We start from the raw sequence: 22,309 nt of genomic DNA on the forward strand, positions 1-22,309 counted from the left end.
GAAAACCAAACATATATTTCAGAATGTTTTGCATTAAATGTCTTATGTATTTAGATCTTGTTGACTAAAAGCTAAAAAGCTTTTAAATACCACCTCTAAAACAAAACTACAGGTATGGGTTAACCTTTTTATTTAAATCAGTGTTTTAATCTATAGGTCTATATTTTTTGGGTATTTTTTGATCTCTCTATAGTCTTGTAAGGAAAAATTGTTGGCACAAAATACAGAAACTTTAGTGAAATTTGGTATAAAAGCTATTTTTGCTGCTTTTCAAATCTTGTTATATTCAACCTTTACATTCATTGTTGTCAGAGAAATCTGTGGTTTTATGGTTTTAAAATGTGTGATTTATTAACAGCACAGAGATAATGATTAGTTTTAGACACCAGAATTTTGTGTTGCGCAAGTATGGTAATGTTAAACCTACTTTGACAGGTCAGCTTTTGGTATAGGCTCTAATCATTGAAATTGAAGGGCAAGCCTATAGGCCTTTGCCATTTTACAGCCCTTTTTAACCACTAACATTTGGGCATTTAATATAGTAATAGATTACTGGCATTTTTATAGACAAAAAAATTTGTAGAACATGTGGTCTGTGCCTTTAGGATGAAATGTTATCGATCTATTAAACAACAGCAGTTATTAAAACTGTTTCATTTTACCCACTTAACTAAAGTGAAATTTGATGATTTTTAAGCTTTTTTTTCCACAACAGACCTGAGAGTTCAACGAGTAAATCTTAGGAAAACTAGTATAGAAAAACACTTCTGTGTTGCTGTTATTATTTTTATTACACTTTATAATAAAGTTCAATTTGTTAATGGTCAGTTGCCTAAAATACATACCAATAATTATTATTTAATTTCATCATAATATTGCCTTACTGTTATAGAGTTTAGTTTTTTCGTAGTTTTAGTGTCCGAACACACAGAATTTAAACATCACGATTTCTGAAATTGTCTGTAAAATTAACCTGGCTAGTTTTTTTTTTTTTTTTTTATAAACTTTTATTTAGAAAAGAAGAAATGTACAATATAAATCAGGAAGTAATCTGTAGGAGACTGGAACACAAAAATATAATTACAAAGTGATAAGAACAATAAGTAAATATAGGCTAAGTATTAGAAAGAAAAAAAGAGAACAAAATAAAAAAGGGAGGTAAAAAAAAAACAAAATAAAATAAAAAAACGCAGAAAGCACTAAATAGCCTACTAACACTGGAAGCATGATATTTACATAAGTTTATTTTAACTTGCAGAATTTTTGTTGTTAATCAAAAGCGCTAGCATGACGTACCTGTAGCATCTTGTAGGCCATTTGTTGTTTTTCGCGCCATCGAACGAGTCTGGAGGAGACGAAATTAGCTAAACAAACCATCACGGTGAGTTATGACACATTTCTTCTGCTAAATAAGCCTGCAGTGCACATCTCAGAGTTGCAAAGCAAGGTAATCCAATAACCCAAGAGAAAGCTTTGAATACTAGCTTAAAACAAAACTGCTTAATGTTACTGTTTGACTATAAACAAGCTCAGCGTTGCGTTTATTGCTTAAAATATAGTTCAGTTCCCTGAGGCCACCAGGATGTGGGATTTATTAAGGTCAAAAACATGTCAACAGTTTTGTTGAAAACATTGATTAATATTTAATGAAATGTATTTAATTTCATATGTACAATATTTAGAACTTAACCTTATCTCAATCAAAACTTAAAGTTCCCTATTTCTTACAGGTTTCAATAGTCTAAATTTACTTTTTTTGTGGTAGGCCTACATTTATTTTTTAATTTTTAAAATAGGCTACAGAAGCTTTAGTAAAATGTGCTCAAATGTAGGCATGAGACGATAACCGTTTATCACGGTTTATAAAAGTAAGATTTCAAAACTGTTAATGGTATATCTGCACGTTATTTTAATTTAGTTTTTTAGGACAACAGTATCGCCAGCAGAAAAGATCTCCAAAGAAGCCATTTTAAATAGTAAAAAAATCTTTTTGAAATAAGTGAAGTTAATTTCTAAACTAATTTCGAGAGCAGCTAGTTGCTTGCAGCCAGTACTGCATTATTCAATTTATGATTCACCAATCAGACACTATAAATACCCTGAGTTCCATTTAACAGCCATCTTCATTTTGAAGAATCCCCCCTTGCACTCCTACTCCTCCTCCTTTCCTAAATGTGTGGCACGGTGGGCTAGTGGTTAGCACTGTTGCATCACAGCAAGAACGTCACTGGTTCTAGCCCTTACCAAGCCAGCCAACATTTCTGTGCGGAGTTTACACATTATCCCTGTGCTTGGGTTCCCTGGTTTCCTCCCACTGTCCAAAAATATGCAACTTAAGTTAATTGACTAATGCAAATTGGCACTTAGACATGCTCCTAGTAGGTAGTAGAGCTATCACTATCTGTTCATTAGCTACTAAAGCAGGGGAGTTCTCGAGATCTACCTGAGCTCAAACTCCCCTCTCACCTTGCAAATGGGAAGGAGCCCCAGGCTCGAGGATCTTATGAGCTCAGGGCTCTCTCCCAGGACAGCAGCCAAACACACTTTATAATCAATCATCAGCTAAGTGTGAACTCTTGAAATGAAACTAGAAGAAGTCAATAATTCATTTGAATTATTTAGCCTGACATGTTTACTGCTCCAAAATATTTTAAATGTTTCTTAAAATAAAATATATTGTGTTTTAAAAGGAAAAAAAGTTTTTTTTTTTTTTACCCAGACATTTCAAAACACTACATTTTAGAGCAGGAATCACAATACGTGAAACCGTGATATTTTTATCCAAGGTTATCATATAGAATTTTATACTGGCCCATGCCTACTCACATGTCCTGAGGAGTAAATTAACCTAAAATGTTAATTTTGAACAAACTATCCTCCAAAAAAACAAAAAACAGAACAGAAATAATGTTTCCCACTGCACGTTTGAGTCAAATCTTTCTTTATTGGGAGGCTAGTGGTACTTTTCATTCTAAAATACCACATCAAGACCTAATAGAGCATTTGATATTCTCTTTATATCCTAATATAATCAGAGCATGTACTTTTATGTAAATAATCCATACACAATTCGTCAGGTGTTTTCAAATAGAAGTCTTTGTAAACTCTGTAGAAACATACATCTATCCTTCAGCCAACCCGCTGAACAGAAAGCAAGAGCTGGAGAGGATTTTCTGCACATCTTTAATACCCGCAGTTTAAGGCTTAAATACGTAGCTCACCGAATGTGTTGTTTGAGTGGATTTTGTGCATGTGAATCACTGTCTGTTTGCTAGGAGGGTCAAATACAGACGTCAGCATGCATCACTCGGATTGCCCTGCAATGCAGCACTGTGACGTAAAAAAAAAAAATGCTGCTTCTCTTTCTGTCTTTTTTCTCTCTCAATCTCTCTCAGCATGTGCTCTCCGTTCAGTGGGTTTAGCTCACAGTATTGCACAACACAAAGTGTCCGTGTGGCCTGAAAGCAAGCAGGCACATTCAGTTCACTCCAAATCATCATCAAGATGCAAAGCAAGTTTATAAAAGGGGCTATCTTGGTTATTGCTACTATAAATCTCAATGTCATGGTGGGAGGAAAATAAACAGACATCCAGTGGTTTCCAGCCTGAGTCTTTGTGCTTTGTGTCGACTCCCTGGCGGTGTCATAGGTCACTGTTAGCATACAGGCTAAAAGAGTCTCGCTTGTTGCACAACAGTCCGTATAAATCCCCAGTGCATGCATGCAGGATAGAGGTATTAACTCGACATACTCGGTAAAAAACAGCCTTACATGCAAAACACACCCAAGCCTCCTATGTATAATCCCATGGCATAATGTAATCATGTGACCTGTTGGCAGGGATGAGCTGATTGGTTATAGTTTCTCATGCTGGGAAGGTCATGGCAGTGAACCTGTAATGGCAGCCTAGAGAGTCTTCTGTTATGTAAGTGATTGTACACTAGTATTCAAAAGTTTAATGTTCAGAAATGATGCATTTGTTTAATAAAAATGCAGCAACGTCAGTCATTTTTGTAATTTTAATATATTTTAAGGTGATAACTGCTTGTCTTTGATGTACTCTACCTGGCAAAAGTCTTGTCACATATCCAAGTTTTAGAAACAACAAGTAAACTTGAGTTCTAGTTGATCATTTGGTATCAGAAGTGGCTTATATGAAAGGTAAAGGCCTATAGATTACGCTTATTTTAGCAATATAGAATATGATCATGCCTTGATTTTTAATTATTTATTAGGACAGTAAGTCTGACTTTGCTTAGACAAATGTCTTGTAGAAAGAATTAATATTGTGTAAGACTCCCATGAGCTTGGAGGACTGCATCCATACATCTCTGCAATGACTCAAATCCCTTATTAAGAAAGTCATCTGGAATGGCAAAGAAAGTGTTCTTGCAGGACTCCCAGAGTTCATCAAAATTCTTTGGATTTATCTTCAATGCCTCCTTCATCTTAACCCAGACATGCTCAATAATGTTCATGTCTGGTGACTGGGCTGGCCAATCCTGGAGCACATTGACTTTCTTTGCTTTCAGGAACTTTGATGTGGAGGCTGAAGTATGAGAAGGAGTGCTATCCTGCTGAAGAATTTGCCCTCTAATGTGGTTTGTAATGTAATGGGCAGCACAAGTGTCTTGATTCCTCAGGCTGTTGATGTTGCCATCCACTCTGCAGATCTCTCGCACACCCCCATACTGAATGTAACTCCAAACCATGATTTTTCCTTCACCAAACTTGACTGATTTCAGTGAGAATCTTGGGTCCATGTGGGTTCCAATAGGTCTTCTGCAGTATCTGTGATGATTGGGATGCAGTTCAACTGATGTTTTAACTTATTATTTATAGTCATAATATAGTCAAGTTATTATTTGTTGCTCTTACAACAGGGGTCTACGACAAGACTTTTGTATTGTAGTGTATAAAACATAAAAAGAGCAGCGTTAATTTGAAATTAAAATGTCTACGCCATTACTTTTAATTGATTTATTATATCCTTATTGAATAAATGTATTAATTTCTTTATGAAATCTTACCAATCTTAAACTTTTGAAAGGTAGTGTAAACATGCCAAAAAAGGCGCTAATTTACAGGAAGTATAAAAAGATGAAATTCACATATATAGCAGCATTCCCATGAAGTGAAATGTGAATGAGTTTTTAAGCGACTTGCAGCAAATTACTAAGTATTCTATATTTTTTCAGTTTCATAAGGGCTTTAAACAAAATAATAGGCTTCTTGCGTGTTTTGGATATTGCTTATGGTTTATATATATTTATATTTCTGAGGTGACATTTTAATATCAATGCTTCAAGTTTGTTCAAGTTATGGCTTGCGCATATCCTAACTACATTTCATACAGTAAACACAATGCTGTTCTAATAATTATAATACTGCTGTTTGAGAAAACGCATGCTGATATAATAAATGCTATTCATTTTAGACAAATAAATCTATTCTCAGATACATGTGCTTGGACTTCCAGCACTCTGGCTATTTTTAAAAAATAGATCAAATAATACAAGTCACATCACTTTGTACCCTGTGCTCTCAGCCAAACGGAAGGGCTCAAATAAAAGCAAAACGATAAGAAATCAACATAAAATATATGCATTCTGTTGAAAACAGAAGTTAGAGAAGGAAAAAAATCTGACAGCGCTTACCTAATATAGGTATTTTTTTCTGTCAGCACATGAGCTATTCAACAGAATATGAAGTAAATGGGTCTGATCTGTCTCAAAGTGCTTTGATATCCATAAATTCATCTTGATTGATTTCCAGGCACAGCCTGACATATTCCTCTCCATTAATATGATATAAAATCACACAGTAAACACGTTGTTAGATATATAATTGTACTGAAAGATGCGCATTTTCTGATCTGTCCTCTCATCGGTCAGACTGTTGGCTTCAGGTTTCCGGGCTTGTGCTTGCTGGCTTTGCCCGGGTCAGAGATCAGAATGTCTTTACCACAGTGACTGTTGATGACATCATCACAAACCGCCATCAATTATGAAAACGTGCGTCCTGCTGCATGTTTGGTGTATTCCTGTTGGCTTCATCAATGCTGAAGGCAAGGTTTAATGATGCTACATCTGTTGGTCTGTGTGTACAATGGGTTGTGCTTTCTCTCACTCGATATCCAGAGGAAGGCTGGAGGAGATTTCACATTTTGTGGGAGAAGTGGGAGCGAGAGAAGCAAACCCATTCGCCGAATGCTAGGTCTTCACCTGTGAGGGTTCAGGATTGTCTTCCAAAGGTTTGTCTCCATCTCGAGACTTCTTTCTCTTTTTGTTGCCTGGAGAATAGAAAGTGAAAAGTAAAACGTCTGTAGTGAATTGATCTACAGATATGTGAGATCTGTCAATTGATGATTCGTTATGTTAGTATTATTAGACTGATTGTGACTGTTTTTAAGCAAATAGAAGAGATCCTGAAAGGGTTTTGTACCATTTAGAACTGAATCAAGTGTTAAATAAAGGGTTGGAAAACGCAGGAAACAATCAAGATCTGCTTGTTAAGTGTGACGTCATGCGAAGCGGCTTCCGGGTCCAAGTGCTCTATTCAACTGAATGGGGAGACTCATGAAATGGTAATAATAAACGTTTACAAAGCAAATAAATACTTTCGAATATCACGATCACAACAGGGTTCAACGCTAAGGATTTTTTCTACTGGGCCAATTGGGCCAGTGGTTGAGATTTTTACTTGCCCTGCCAAAGTTTTCACTGGCCCCACCAAAAAAAAAAAAAAGTTAATAACTATTTTTTAGCCACATATTTTAAATAATGTGGCAAAATAATGTCTGTCAATCTAGAATTTAAACATTTAAAATGATAATAAATGTATAATGAGCAAAATTCTAGATTTTATGCAAACGAAAGAGCAGTATGGAAAATGTGCTGGTGTTTTATTGCAATTCTAAATTATTATTATGATTATTATTATTATTTTATTTTTTTTTTAAATTCTAAATTATTTTTATAAAAATGGCTTGCCAAACTGACGACAATTCTTTTTTGTTTTTATTATTTCTTAAATTTGTACCCATGTAATTGTCTGCTTCCAAGACTTTAAATACAGACATTTTCTTTGAGCCTCATAGTTTGATGTTGCTGCCATGTTGCCATCTTTTGGCTGTACTGGTTGTTACCAGGTTATGGAAAAAAATAACGTGCTCATTGTTACTGGTGGATAGGGGCCAGTGACAATCCTATCTACTGTCCCGAGCATCTTTCACGCTGGCCCTGGGCCACTGGACAGTCCTTATTGTTGAGCCCTGCACAATATATATGTCCATGCCTAATATCCGATGGCCAGAAAGTGATTCATTTTTTTTAATAAATTGTTAAGTTTTTGGTATTTGTTTTGCAGCTAGCCCAGAGATTGTTGTGTACACTATGATTTTATATAAAATTAACTTTAAAGTGTGATAGGAATAAAACGTGATCATAAACGAATGAATTTTCCACTCAAATGAATGACCCGGAAACAGTATTACATATGTCACCACTTAACAAGCGGACTAGGGCTGCATGATATTGGAAAAGATCTGACATTGCAATGCAGTGTATATTTATACAGTTTCACCAGATGGCTTGAGTAGCTCTATTTGGGGAAAAAATATTCATTTATCATTTATTTAGATGGATTGGAGTGATTTTATAAGGGTGTGAATTGTGTATAAAAAATAAACAAATTGGAAGCAGGAATAAATGCAAAAAAACAAAAGGAAAACAACAAAGGAAAAAGGAAAAGAGACGGTGCTGTATGGTTCTCAAGCAGTGTTCAGGTACAGAAATTTAAGAATGAAATGTAAAATAAAACTCTAGTCTTCATTGTGTGATTTCAGAAAAAAAATTTTCCTCGTTAAAGTTACAAATGTGCTACGTTATTGTGTCTGAATGCATTACACTCCCTTGAAATGTCTTTAAAACACTTTCAAATAATAAAGTTTCACCCTGTTATGGTTATACATTGCAATGACTCATGTATTCCCATTCAATTGTTGATCAACTACAATCCAACTCAACATTGTGGGGCAGCACGGTTGCGCAGTGGGTAGCACAATCAAACCAAGAAGGTCACTTGTTCGAGCCTCGGCTGGGTCAGTTGGCGTTTCAGTGTGGAGTTTGCATGTTCTCCCCATGTTTGCATGGTTATTTTTTTCGGGTGCTCTGGTTTCCCCCACAAGTCCAAACACATGCGCTATAGGTGAATTGGGTTAGCTAAAATGTCCGTAGTTTATGAGTGTGAATGGAGGTTTCACAGTGATGGGTTACAGCTGGAAGGGCATCTGCTGTGTAAAACATATGCTGGATAAATTGGCGGTTCATTCCACTGTGGGGAGCCCAGATTAATAAAGGGACTAAGCCGAAAAGAAAATGAATGAGTGAATAAACGTGGTATATCTTGAGTTGTGACTATTGCGGACACCCACATTGCGATATCAGTGCTGAAACAATCTTGATTAGGGCTATATTGTGCAGCCCTAAGCAAGATGCTGAAACTGAAGTATAAATAAAATTCAAATAAGTTAGCATATAACAAGTATTGTGCGGTTTGTTGATACTTTGGAGGTTGGCAAGAGGATCTGCTGAAGTTTAAAGGTGCTGTGAAGTGTTTTAAAATGTGCGTTTTTTTTTCAGTGTTTGACAATATCAACCAAAACACAAAGGGTGGGTGGGTCTTAGTGTAGCACCTCCCCTTTAAAAAAACATTTTTTTTATCAGTCTAGTTTTTTTAATAGCTGTGCCAGTGAGAGGGATTGAGCTCAAGCACATCAAACGTGAAGAATCTTGAAAGGGGCGGGGCATGCCAGATACTAGAGAGCGTTTGATTGGTCAAGATTTGATTAGAAACTGAAATACAAGGTGACGTGAATAAAACCATTGATCCATTTAGATGGAAGTAATAAACTGCAAGCTTTACTTGTTTATATCAGTTTCATATCTTCTAAGCATGAATTTTGTCACTGTTTTGGAGCATATTAGCTTATAGATATTCTAAAAATGAACAATACTTATATTAACATCTGAAACATTTTATTTTAATTTCATGGGACCTTTAAGGAGGATGAGGATGGTCTGCACTGCAAAAAGTGATTAGTTGAGTTTAAAAAAAGTGAGCAAACCAGTTGCCTTAAATTACTCAGTACATTACCTATGTGCATAATTCTAAATTAATTACAGTAAGTCAGCTTAACAGTTCTAAGTTACAATGGTTTCACTCACTTTAAAAGTAAAGCATTTAACAGGCAACTTTAGCAAAAGTAGGTCAAACCTTATACTAGCAATGTGTACCTAATAAAGTGTCCAGTGAGTGTCTGCCAAATACATGAAGTAAATCTATGGTCTATTCTGACCCAGAAATATGTCTTGAGTAAATCCCATTGTTGTGAGTGACTTGTCTTTTCTATTAGATGTGTGGGCTGCAGTTGCTAGGAAACAGACGGAGTTTGAGAAAAGCAGGTGTGTGTGTGTGTGTGTGTGTGTGTGTGTGTGTGTGTGTGTGTGTGTGTGTGTGTGTGTGTATTTGTGTAGCTGTAAACCCAGGTGTCGTGTTGTTACTGGGCACATTCACACATTTAGAAAGGTTTCGCAGAATCGCAGCAGGACAGGGATAGTTGTGTGTGTGTGTGTGTGTGTGTGTGTGTGTGTGTGTGTGTGTGTGTGTGTGTGTGTGATTCAGTCAGGTAATTAACAGCTGATACACACTCAGTTTCCGCAGCAGTTTTTTCCCGAGGTTGTCATCCGAACCTCCCAGAGAGTGAGAACTGATAAGCTGGGATGTAGACAGATCTGTCTCCACTGATCCAGCAGAAGCATCTGGAATACAGTTGAAGGCAAAATCATTAGCGCTCCTGTGAAATAAGTTCTTTACAAATATTTCCCAAGTGCTGTTTAACAGAGTACGAACATTTTCAGTGTTTCCTCATGTTTTTCTTTTTTTGGCTGAAATCAAAGCCAATTAAATCAATGTTTTTAGTTTTATTTTAAGGTCAATGTTATTAGCCCCCTTAAGATTTTTTTTGGCTACATAAAACTACTGTTGTCCAATGAGGGCGACACGGTGGCACAGTAGGTAGTGCTGTCGCTTCACAGCAAGAAGGTCGCTGCTTAGAACATCGGCTGGGTCAGTTGGCGTTTCTGTGTGGAGTTTGCATGTTCTTCCTGCATGTGTGTGTGTTTCCTCCGGGTGCTCCGGTTTCCCCCACAAGTCCAAAGACATGCGGTACAGGTGAATTGGGTAGGCTAAAATTGTCCGTAGTGTATGTGTGTGAATGGGAGTTTCCCAGTGATGAGATGCAGCTGGAAGGGCATCTGCCACATAAAACATGTGCTTGATAAGTTGGCAGTTCATTCCGCTGTGGTGACCCCAGATTAATAAAGGGACTAAGCTTAAAAGAAAATGAATGAATGTTGTCCAGTGACTTGCCTTATTAACTGAACTTTCTTAGGAACCCAAATAAATTAAGCATTTAGCTTGTGCATTAAGCCGAATACTAGTGTCTTGCAAAAATTAACTAGTACAATATTATGTGCTGTCATCATGACAAAGACAAAAGAAATTAGTCATTAGAAGCAAGTTATTATTAAAACTATTATGTTAAGAAATAAATCTTCTGTCTGATAAAGAACACTTGGGAAATATCGGGGAATTTCACCATATGGCGAATCATTTTGTCTTCAACTGTAAATCGAACACACTGAATGATCAGATGACAAACTGAGCTGGAACGTTGATTTGCTTCTTTCTCTTTTCTATCCTTTTATCTTCTCATCTCATCTTTTTTCTTTGCTCTTTTTCTCATCTCATCTTTTTATCTTCTCTCCTTTCCTCTTCTCTTCTTTTATCATCTCTCCTTTTATCTCTTCTCTTTTTTCTCATCTCATCTTTTATCTTGTCTTTTATCTTCTATTCTCGTCTCATCTCCTCTTTTTTATCATCTCATCTAGTCTCTTCTCGCTTCATCTTTTCTATTCTCCTTTCTTCTATTATCTCTTTTATCTCCTCTTCTTTAGTCTCATCTCTTTTCTTTTATCTACTTGTCTTGTCATCTTTTCACTTCGCTTATCTTCAATTCTCATCTCATCTCTTTTTTCTCTTCTCTTCCTATCTTTTCTATTCTATTTTTTGCTATCATCTATCTTTTTATCTTCTCTTCTTTCCTCATCTCATCTCTTCTTTTTTCTTCTTTTATCTTCTCTCCTTATCTCTTCTCGTTCCATCTCTTTTCTTCTTTTATCATCTCTTCTCATTTAGTCTCATCTTGTCGTTTCTTCTTGTCTCACCTTTTATCTCCTCTTCTTTTCTCATCTCATCTAATCTCATCTCTTGTCTTGTCTTCTCTTCTCATCTCTTCTATTTTCTCATCTATTTTATCTTCTCTTCTTTCATTTCATCTTTTCTTCTTTTATGTTCCCTCCTTTTCTTTTCTCTTCTCTTCTTTTTCTTTTCTCTTTCCTTCTCATTTTTTCTCTTCTCTTTTTATATCATCTTTCCTTTTAACTCCTTTTCTTTTTTCGTCTTATCTTTTCTCTTCTTTTTTTCTTTTATTTCCTCCTCTCATCTCTTCTTTTCTCTTCTCTTTTTTCTCTTCTCTTTTTCTCTTCTCATCTCTTCTCTTTTTTATCTTCACTCATTTTATCTTGACTTCTCCTTTCATTTCATCATCTCTTCTCTTCTCCTCCTCTCCTCGTCTCCTCTCCTTTCATCTCCTCCTCTTCTCTTCTCCTCTTCTCTTCTCTCCTCCCCTCTTCTCTTCTCTTCTCTCCTCCCCTCTCCTCTTTCACTTCTCTTCTCCTCTCCTCGTCTCCTCTCCTTTCCTCTCCTCCTCTCCTCTCCACTCCTCTTCTATTTGTCTCTTCTCTTCTCCTCTCTCCTCTTCTCTTCTCCTCCTCTCCTCGTCTCCTCTCCTTTTCTCTTCTCTCCTCCTCTCCTCTCCTCTTTTCTCCTCTCCTCTTCTCTTCTCTTCTCTCCTCCCCTCTCTTCTTTCACTTCTCTTCTCCTCTCCTCGTCTCATCTTCTTTCCTCTTCTCCTCTCCTCTCCGCTCCTCTTCTCTTCTCCTTGTCTCTTCTCTTCTCTTCTCTTCTCTTCTCTTCTCTTCTCTCCTCTTTCACTTCTCTTCTCCTCCTCTCCTCGTCTCCTCTCCTTTCCTTTCCTTTCCTCTCCTCTCCTCTCCTCTCCTCTTCTCTTCTCTTCTCTTCTCTTCTCTTCTCTTCTCTTCTCTTCTCTTCTCTTCTCTTCTCTTCTCTTCTCTTCTGTCCTCTCCTCTTCTCTCCTCTCCTCTTCTCTTCTCTTCTCTTCTCTCCTCTTTCACTTCTCTTCTCCTCCTCTCCTCGTCTCCTCTCCTTTCCTTTCCTCTTCTCTTCTCTTCTCTTCTCTTCTCTTCTCTTCTCTTCTCTTCTCTTCTCTTCTCTGTCCATCCAAACTGATTATTGATTGAGTAATTCCTGTTAACCTCCAGTCATAACAGAGCGAGCAGGAATGGACAGTACTAGTGTTTTGTCAGCATTCTTCTGCAGGTCGTATAAACCGAGACTCGAGCTCATGCATTTGCTCTCCCTGCAGTGTGTCAAACGTGCTGTCAAACAGACACTCCAGTGTTTGAAAGTGTGACTGCATTCACTCAGAGATCAGACCACCACACGTCTGAAAGACACCGTTCACCCACAAATCAACATATACTGCCATTGTTTACATACTGTAGCTAAAGTCATTTTAAAACCTGTATGCGGTTAGTTCCGATGTAAAGCCTTCAGTAAGCCATGGAACATGCATTTAATGTTATCAAAACACTGTCAAAATAAATTAACCAGTTTTTCAAATGAAGTTTTCTTTTCGCTATAACCTGACTTTAAAGTGTCTAATTTAACTTTGAAAATTCAAGGCAACAGCAAAGACATTTTTATTACCTCATTCTTCTTCATTACAACTTGCAAAATTGTGATGTTTGAGAAAAAATATGTTGTGTTTTTTTTTTGTAGGTTTGAATATGTGTAGTTTTTATTGAGTTGATTTCATTTTTTATTTGGTTATCTAATAATATATATTTTTACATTTAGCTTCAGTTATTTATTTTATGGTACATTTTAGTTTTTAAAAATTATTGTAACATTGAGAAACTAATGTAGTTTTATTAGTAGTTTGAGCGTGCTTATAATTTTTTATATTTTTGTTTTTATTTAAATGTTTTCATATAATTTTTAAGACTAATGCTATAACCTAACAGTTGTTTTAACATTTAAAGTTATAGTATATTACTTTAATAGTAGTATTTTTATGTAGTTATTTTAGCAGTTTTAGTATGTACTAGATATGGTGCTGGGCAAAAACATATCACGATTAAACGCTTTAAAAAAATAGTTTGTTTTGACATATTATATATGTGTGCACTGTGTATAATTATGTTAATAAAAATGTATACATGCATACATATAGGCCTAATAGAGAAAATGTTTATTTATATTTTGAAAAAATATATAGATATATTGATACAAATTATATATAAATTTAAATATTTATGCAAAAAAAATATATAGTTTGGTTTTCATGTGTTTCTATTGCATAATTTTATGTATATTATTATTACACATTTTTTATGTCAAAACAAACTTTTTTTTTGGATGTGAATAATCAGTATTAATCTTTGGCCAGCACTAATATTCATTCATTCATTCATTCATTCATTCAAATATCCATACAGACTTATGCACACAAATACTCTACGGTCAATTTAGTCTATTCAATTCACCTATAGCGCAGGTCTTTGATCTGTGGGGGAAACCGGAGCACCTGGGGGAAATCTATGCCAATACGGGGAGAACTTGCAAACTCCACACAGAAATGTCACTTGAACCAGCGACCTTCTCGCTGTGCTAACCACTGAGCCACCGTGTTACCCTATCAGGGCTAATATATTTTTATATTTATTTAAATTTTTTTTTACTAATTAATTAATTATTTTCGTTTTTTTTTTAAATAAAATATTTATGTAAAACTGCAAAAAGTGCAGTTTGTATGATTTATGTTCACCTTATTCCCACTTTCTGTTTAGTTTTCAAAATTTTACCATCTTTTATATTCATCTTTGAACTTTGGATAAGGTATTTGCGGCATATTTGTGCATAAGATTACATTTTTGTTTTCCTTCATTCCTTCAGTTTACCCACCGGTTCCTTCTTTTCTCTCCACTGGACTGTCTCTTATGTATGGGATGTCGTCCATTCGCAGAAACACAGAGTCACTGGGGCTCTTCTGTCCATCTGACTTACTTCCTGCAGGGGGAGTCAGAGAGGCACAGTCACTTAATCACGCAATAAATGAACAAGACAGCAATTTGCAGCAAAGAGTGTTTGGTTTAAAAACTGAGCTACTTCAAACTTTTTAGCTACCACAACTTTGGCTTTCTGAACTACATTTCTTAATACAACATGAACTAATTTTTTAACTAACCTGGATTGACAACATTAACAGTTTGTACTGAGGATGAAAGTCAGCTGTGGAGGATTTCTCATCAGTATCTGCATGATGAAGATGAAATTTATCTAGGTTTTTTTCGATTGTGACCTGTATCCATTGAGGGTAAGGATTCTTACCAAAAGGCCACAACATGTCTGGTAGGCTGCCTATTATTTTCATATTTTGTGTTTTTGGGCTGATTATTGATGGAAGAATGTGTTTATACTTTAGAAAGAGTAGACATTTTCATTTAAAAAAGCAGCTAAAATATTGGCTTTTCATTACTATTTATATTCAGTCTTTGAATCCAGAGAGAAACTCTAGTTAATTTTAAATGCATATGCAATTTTAATTGGTTTAGTTTCTTTAGCTGGATGGGTCAAAGATGATTTTTTTTAAACTCATTTTTAAACGTGCCTTACACAATCTATAATTAGTATATATTAACTATTTTAACACTGAATGATGTTTTAGTGTCCTTTGTAAATGATAGAAAAAATATAGTGAAACAAGAAAATGGCTTTACAATGAAACTAAGTCTTATTGATGTTGTATATCAACAATTGAACTGGGTGATTTGGCTTCAAATCAAAACGTTGATTATTTGAGATTTTAATTAAACATTTTAACTCAATAACGATTAATGAATGATTTTTTTTTTGCCCTCATAGTTCACTGACAGTACAGTATATATGCTCACATATGAATGAAGTGCATTACTTGATTTTAAAATAATTAAAGGAAACACACACTGTTTACTATCTAAGATTATTCACTGAACATTAACATTGAACAAGTGAAATTAAAACACACATTGCCTAAAACTAACTTTTCTTATTAAAAAAAAAAGTGTAAAAAAATAACTTGCACTTTTGGAAACAAAATTTATTATTTTCAATGTTTTTCATTTTTAAAGTAGAAAATAAGCTGTATCTCTTCTAAATTAAATAACTCTTGCATATCCTGTAAACAATATTTTACACAGTGAATTTCTGTAAACATTGAATCTTCTGTAAACAAATATTTTAATGTAAATAATTATTTTAATGTAATGGAAAATATGCCGTCTCGAGGCATCTCTGGCACAACTTCCTATCATCATCAATGTAGTGCAAAGTAAGGCTCAAGAATGGGTCCATCGTCCCACTTGATCAGAGATCAAATTGGCTGCAAAGTGGCCGCAGAAGTATAAATCAGCCATAACGAAGTTATGTAATAATATAACTGTTTTAAGTAATGAGTGAAGCAACGCACTACTTTGAAAAACTTAAGGAATAATATTTGAGATACTTTTTTGAAAATGTAATGCGAGTTAATTTTTAGTTTAATTATTTAGCTTTAAAAAAAAATGCTGAATTGAAATTTAAGTAGTTATGCTCATGTGCTCATTATTTTGAACGCATCGAAAAAAAATGAAAGGGGATTTTCTCAATGGACAGTGATTTTACTTAAGACAAATAGTACAAAAGTAGCAAACACATCTCTTTAAACTTTCAATAATCTATATACGGCATGTATAGCTCTGCACTCTCAGAAATAAAGGTACAAAAGCTGTCACTGGGGTTGTACCTTTACAAAAGGTACACTTTTGTACCATAGGTGGACATTAGTACCTTAAGGGTTTACTTTTGTACTTTTAAGGTACTGTGAAGTACACATTTGTACTTTTAAGGTACTAATATGCACCTTTTAAGGACCTGTTAGGAACAGAAATGTAACTTTTTAAAAAGGTACCACCCCAGTGACAGATGTTGTACCTTGGTTTCTGAGAGTGTGAGGTCAGGAAGATCCCAGATAACATTATACTAAAAATTTTTGATGTGTTTTTTAAAGGTAAATTAAGGTGTAGGTTATACAGTGTGTTGTTGATTGCAGAACTCCTCTATTTTAAAAAAGAAAGGAAAAAATTGTTCTGAAAGAGATCAAACCTCTCCCAGGTAATAAAAAGTTATGTAACACATTACTCACTACAAAAAGTAACTAAGTAATGCAACTAGTTACTTTTTTGTGGAGTAATTCAATATTGTATTGCATAACTTTCAAAGTAACTTTCCCCAACACTGGCTATCATACACAATTAAATATTTACACTAGCATTTGATAATGCAAATATGATCTTGTTTAACAATGTGATTTGATTGAACTGCGTTTGATTCATGTGTACACTCCAGGACAGACCTTCACTGTAAACGATTTCTGTTGTTTTCACGGTATTATACTGCATTTCTCAACAGTTGTTTACTGTATAAGCTGTGCACAGTGTGTTACTGTATATATTGCTGTTTTCACAGCATGATAATGTATTCTCAACATTTCCATACTGTGAACATGATTAACAGTATGCTACTGCAGATTTTACAATGAATTTTGGGAAAAAATCAGTTACTGTGCATCTAAATACAGTACTGCAAATGACCATGAAAAACTCTACACACACTTTATATTATTATTATGTTTATTTTTTTTTTGACAAAGTATTTTGTGAAGAAAAATAAAATAACCTATTTCTTCAGACTGTTCAGTGCATAAAGCTGTCCCCTGGTTTTCCATATTTGGGTGTACTGCACCTTAATTTTATAAGGTTAACATGAAAATATTAAATCATTTTTAATCAACATAAATTTGTGCTTAACCAAAACGTAAACTGGAACAAAAGTAATTGATTCATGAAACCAAAGTTAGCTTAAATGTCATAATGACCAGCCTGCTTTAGACGGATTCATGAGGTTAGGGCACCCGTCATCACCATGGAGGTCACATATCTCCGCATTTTCAAAACAATATTTTAAAATACCCACCATCTCTATAAATAAACCACAGACTTGAGTTTAAAACAACTACATTCCCGCATGAAAAACGGTTAAAACTAAATTTCATAACACATTCATTATAGAGCCATCTAAGACCGGGGCAAGTCTCACATGTCTAGCCGATTATAACCTCGTTTCGCCGGATACATGAGTGATGATGGACACCCTGGAGGTCAGAATCTCCGCTATCGGCAAAGCACGCTTACAATTTTCACATGATATCTATAAATAAACCACAGATTTAAGTTTGTAAGAACTACATTCTCGCATGAAACACTGTTAAAATTTCATTTCGTGACATATTAAACGCAATATTTATAATATTAGCTGGGCTTTCTCATCCGCCATTACCATTTGCTTGTTGATGTGAAATGAATTCTGGGAGAAAATAATATTAATTCTCAAAACACTTCAAACGAACTTTATTCGTATTGTCAAGGTCAGATATATGTAATAATTTTGCTGGTAAAGTGAATAAAAAACAATGTTACTATATTGTAATCAATTTCACGTTTGCACTGGTTCGGTTCAGCACTCGAGCGACTCTGAATCGTATTGAACCGTTTGCTCGGGAATTATTTGATCACACGTGTTCACAAGCACATTCAGCAATATGCAATTAGTGTATAATTAGTGTATAAATGCGTGTGGCCCAGCAGTATAACGAAATAGTAATGAATCATATACAAAAAAGAATCTGTTTTAGGCGGATTCGATTCTTTACTGTTCACTAAAGAGCCGATTCATAGAACCGAACGGACACGACTCGACATGCAGGCAACGGCTCACCTAATTTGAAATTCACCTGTCATCTATCATCCAGCGAATTCATCCTCGGTAAGTGTTTTAAAGTCAAATTCTGTCCGTTAAAGGATTGTTTTATAAGTATTTCTGTGTATTGTGTGTGTAATTTAAAAGAATTAACCAAGTGACATTAGTTGTAGGTTCTTATGTTATGTCACGCTATCCGTTAACATACGGTATTTTAAACAAGAAATAACAGACGCCAGGCGGTCATTGTAGTGTTTGCGAGGTATTAGATACAGTAAATTTATCTTGAGTGAGTTTTTGACCATACGTTAAGTTACCTGAAAAACATAACTTCAACTTATTGTAACTGCATTAATGAATTCTCTATTTCAGCACAACACTGAGATGAAGGCGAAGTCACCATGAAAAGTTAAACGTTTACCGTTAAGGTAAGCTCTGGTCTTCACATAACGTTAGTCATTATGACTAAGCTATCATTATGGTAAAATTTTTCAACTGTAAGTTAGTTATTTAAACTAAACTCATAATGAAATGAGTCTTAACTGTTTTATTAAATGGAGCTGAAAATTCAATGCAGTTGAATTATTTTAAGCTAACGTTAATATTAACAAAATGCATATTAATTGTCTATTTCTCAATAATGTTAATGAGCTTGATGTATAGTGTGTCATTAATTGTACATTTAATTTTTGGTGTTCAGGTGTACCTGAGGTGAGTGTACGTTCTAAGTACACAGATATAAGCCAAAGTCATATTGATCCTAATCTAAGAGAAATTGATGGGGTCAGGGAATGATTTGTGTACAAATGTATTTTAACCCCATACAGATTGGTATGGTTGTACCATAGATTTAGATTAATTAATGTTAAGTCTTATTTTACTCTTATTATATTTATCTGTTTTTCAGCTACAGTAATTGATGTTGAAAAACTGATGCAACCAATCACTCCTCACTTGATTATTCAAGGTAATGTCGATGTCTTCCTCATTTTGATTAGATTTTTAAATGTCAAGTTGTTCACAGATTTGTTGTGAGGAGTTTCATGTACAACCTCTTTTTCTTCTTCCAGCAGTTCCTAAGAAAACTTTAAGAAAAAAAAACATCTGGTGTTAAAACAGCCACGGCTATGCTATTTGCCTACCAAGTCAGTGGCGTAGCGGACGGGCCCGCAGGGCACGCACCGCGGGGGGGCCCCGCGTGATTAGGGGGCCCCACGTCGTCGCGATTTTTAATAATTGAAATTCCAGGAACCGCAATAATCAAACTCATGGGAACAACTGTGGTCGGAACCAAAGTTTACAGGTCTGTGTTCTCTGAACTCCGCTCAGGCGGTGGACTACTTCATTCTGATTGCTTGCTGCCGAACCGCGTCATAGCCAATGAAGACGCGCCGCTGTTTCTCGCCGCCGGTTCTCGTTAAAAAATGAACGACTTCTGGCTACTTTGACACTCTCGCCGCTTTCGGTTTGTGATCGCTCCTCAGTTTGTGAAGGATTCCCCGCGTAGTCACGCCACTCCGCCTCCTTTCCCCGCTCCTCAATTTGTGCCATAGATATATACACTAGATATCGCATAGGGACCCTGAGCATGCGTCAATAGCGCCGCCACATTGGTACAGTGCTCCCAGGACAAATGTCATTCAACCGCACTTGTCAAGACAGTGTTATTACGTGAAGATGCGGGACTTAAGCGCTGTCTACGAGTGTAGTAACGAGCAAACAAAGAAAACAAAGCACAAAGGCAGAACATTTCATAGGATTAAGTTTTTTTATGTTTTTGTATGTTTTGAAATTTGTGCTAAACAGGTCACGTTATTGATAATAATAGCTATAGTCACTTACTGCATTCACCATGCAAAGTAGCACCAACTCGCACTAAACACTCGGTTTATGCTAGGTTTGTTGAATAAATCAGCAAACAATGCAAAAGAAATATGACAACGAGATGCTGCGCTGCCAGAAAATTGTATTATTGTCGGCTAGCGAATGAGTCGTTCATAACGGAGATTCATTCACAAACGAATCGCTCCCTCCGTCAGTATGAGAAGTGAAAGCAGGAGAGGTGTATTTCAGCACATGATTAGATCAAATTTAACAGGGAGGGTGAATAGTACATTTCCATACACACAAACACAAGCTTTTTGTCAGGAATGCCCGTGCGATAAGTGATCCATCAATGTAGAAAAGTGATGTCAAATAAAAATTTTCATCATTAAAAAAAAATGCATACTAACATCCAGGAAAACTCCCGATCATAGACATATGTGTATATCTATGTGTATATCCCCCCACCCCCCCCGCCTTCAACTGGGGGCCTCGTCGGTGATCCCTGCAGGGGGGCCTCCGCATTTTGCGCTACGCCACTGTACCAAGTGCCGAGTGAATATTAGACAAACATTTTTTTCTTTAACTGTTGTCTTTGTGTTTATTAGCAATTTTACTGGGCGTATGTGTTTGTTTTTTTTCAAACAGCCTGGAAACTGTAAGTTTAGTTCAATATGTTATTTTATGCTATTCATTTTTGTCTTAACATGGATTGCATGTTGAAGCTATCGTTTTATAGTGGGAAAATGTAAAAGAGAATCACTGAATACAATGGCATAATGATTCTGCTTGTTCAAAGAAGGTACTTGATTTAGTTTTCCTCAAGCGACACATCAGTTTTTATGACTATTGCTTGACACTTGAATTGAAGGGACAGTTCACCCCAAAATGAAAATAATAGCATCTTTGGCATCCTCCACTTGTTTCAAAATAGTTATATATTTAATTTGTTCCGTTGAACACAAACTCGTATTTTTTAAAGAAATTTGGTTCAAATATGGATGTCAATAGTTACTGGTTACTAACATTCTTCAAAATATCTGCTTCAGTGTTTAACAGAAATTCAAACTAGTTTAAAACACGTGGAGTAAATAGTGGCAAAATAGTAAACTATTCCTTTAAATATTTTATTCTGAGACTTATTTATATGTGTCTTGTCTTTTGTCATATTGTCCTTCTAGCCCAGATTGTGATGGACCTGGAATGCGACACCAGTTACTCTAAAGACAAGAACCGAATAAAGCACAGATGTGGAGGTATTTGCAGCCAAACTAACTGGAGGGAAGGAACCTTTAGGTAAAATCACCTGCTTTATTTAGATCTGAAGTATTTTATTTGACATAGAGATTTATTGTTTTAATTCTAATTTAAAGCAAACAAGGTTGAGCACCCCTGGTCTAAAAGCTCAAAAATGCTGTTTCCGTGATAAGGTTAAATGTAGTTCAGAAATAGATTCATTAGGATCAATGCTTAAAGTAAACATTTTCTTCTCTCTGTAGACCAAACATGTTTACTATCCTCACATTTTAATAAATTGTTTCTGTTTTTGTTTCTTACAGTGTGGGTGAACATACTACCTGGATGTCCAACAAAGGCTGCACAAGAGCTCACTTGATAGCACACATTCTGTCCTGTCTAAATCTCTGATGACCTGGAAGTGCTTCGACATCAGTGAGTAATACATCTTTATATTGTCATGCATACAGGATTTCTGTAAGCTTAGCTTTAATGTTAGTTTGTAATCAGCAGAGACTGTTTTAAAAAATTAAGTATTTAAATTATTCTCAACGTTTTACTGATGCTGTGCACAGTAACGTTATGATGATTTAGTTTGAGGAAATGTCACTAGAGGGTTTGTATAAAAATAAATAAATAAATAAATTGTATGAAATGACTCGATAAAATGTTTATTTGTCTCGCTGACATGCCATCACTGCTGCATATTAAAATACAGTAATACGAATTGACCGCAGAATATTACCACAAACATTTCATTAAGTAGGCTAGACTGCTCTTTAGTTCTCTACTCAACTTTAACACATTTCCTCGTGTCGCTGAGCCTCTCTGCAGATTTTGCCAAAAATGAATACTTAGTGATTACTTTGTTTTATGCAAACCAAATATCAGTAACTTATCATTAGCATTATTTTAAAAAATCACCCACGGCTTTCATGTTCTATAACGCAATCTTATCTGTAAGTTAGAAGTGGATTTATACGTGTTAAAAGCCTAAAAGTATTTAATTAACATTAGTCACGTTAAATTAGATTATTTTTATTTATTTAATTTTAAATATGTAGCCTCTTAAAGTGGGAATGAACTGTGTTCACCCCTCTTAAATTCGTGGAAGCACTAGTGTGATCATGGAATCAGATATTCGAGCTATACAGAGTCGGACATTAAGTTAAGATGAGACTTTATTTTTTACACACCTGTGTGGACACCTG

At 35.4% G+C, this 22,309-nt stretch overlaps 2 protein-coding genes across 10 annotated transcripts in view; one reads left to right on the forward strand and one right to left on the reverse strand.

The window, feature by feature from the left end:
• cnnm1 (cyclin and CBS domain divalent metal cation transport mediator 1) overlaps nucleotides 1-22,309 on the reverse strand; it is a 60,124-nt gene that overhangs the window by 10,992 nt on the left and 26,823 nt on the right. Inside the window, exons 8-10 of one of the 5 annotated variants that reach the window (XM_087278101.1) lie at nucleotides 14,169-14,273; nucleotides 1,297-1,345; nucleotides 1,005-1,061 (exon numbers count right to left, since the gene is read on the reverse strand). In XM_087278101.1, the coding sequence (XP_087134227.1) occupies nucleotides 1,040-1,061; nucleotides 1,297-1,345; nucleotides 14,169-14,273 (176 nt within the window). In that variant the 3' untranslated portion in view covers nucleotides 1,005-1,039. 5 annotated transcript variants of the gene reach the window in all.
• The window catches only part of hpse2 (heparanase 2), a 205,074-nt gene continuing 197,107 nt past the window's right edge, over nucleotides 14,343-22,309 (forward strand). For 4 of the 5 annotated variants that reach the window (XM_087279709.1, XM_087279712.1, XM_087279715.1 and 1 more), the window contains exon 1: nucleotides 14,343-14,615. The gene's annotated coding sequence lies outside the window, so the exon portion shown is untranslated. The remainder of the gene's footprint in view (nucleotides 14,616-22,309) is intronic. The other variant, XM_087279710.1, reaches the window with a different exon arrangement.

This window comes from Danio rerio, chromosome 13, assembly GCF_052040795.2.
Source record: "Danio rerio strain M-AB ecotype USA chromosome 13, GRCz13ab, whole genome shotgun sequence".
Lineage (NCBI taxonomy): Eukaryota > Metazoa > Chordata > Actinopteri > Cypriniformes > Danionidae > Danio > Danio rerio.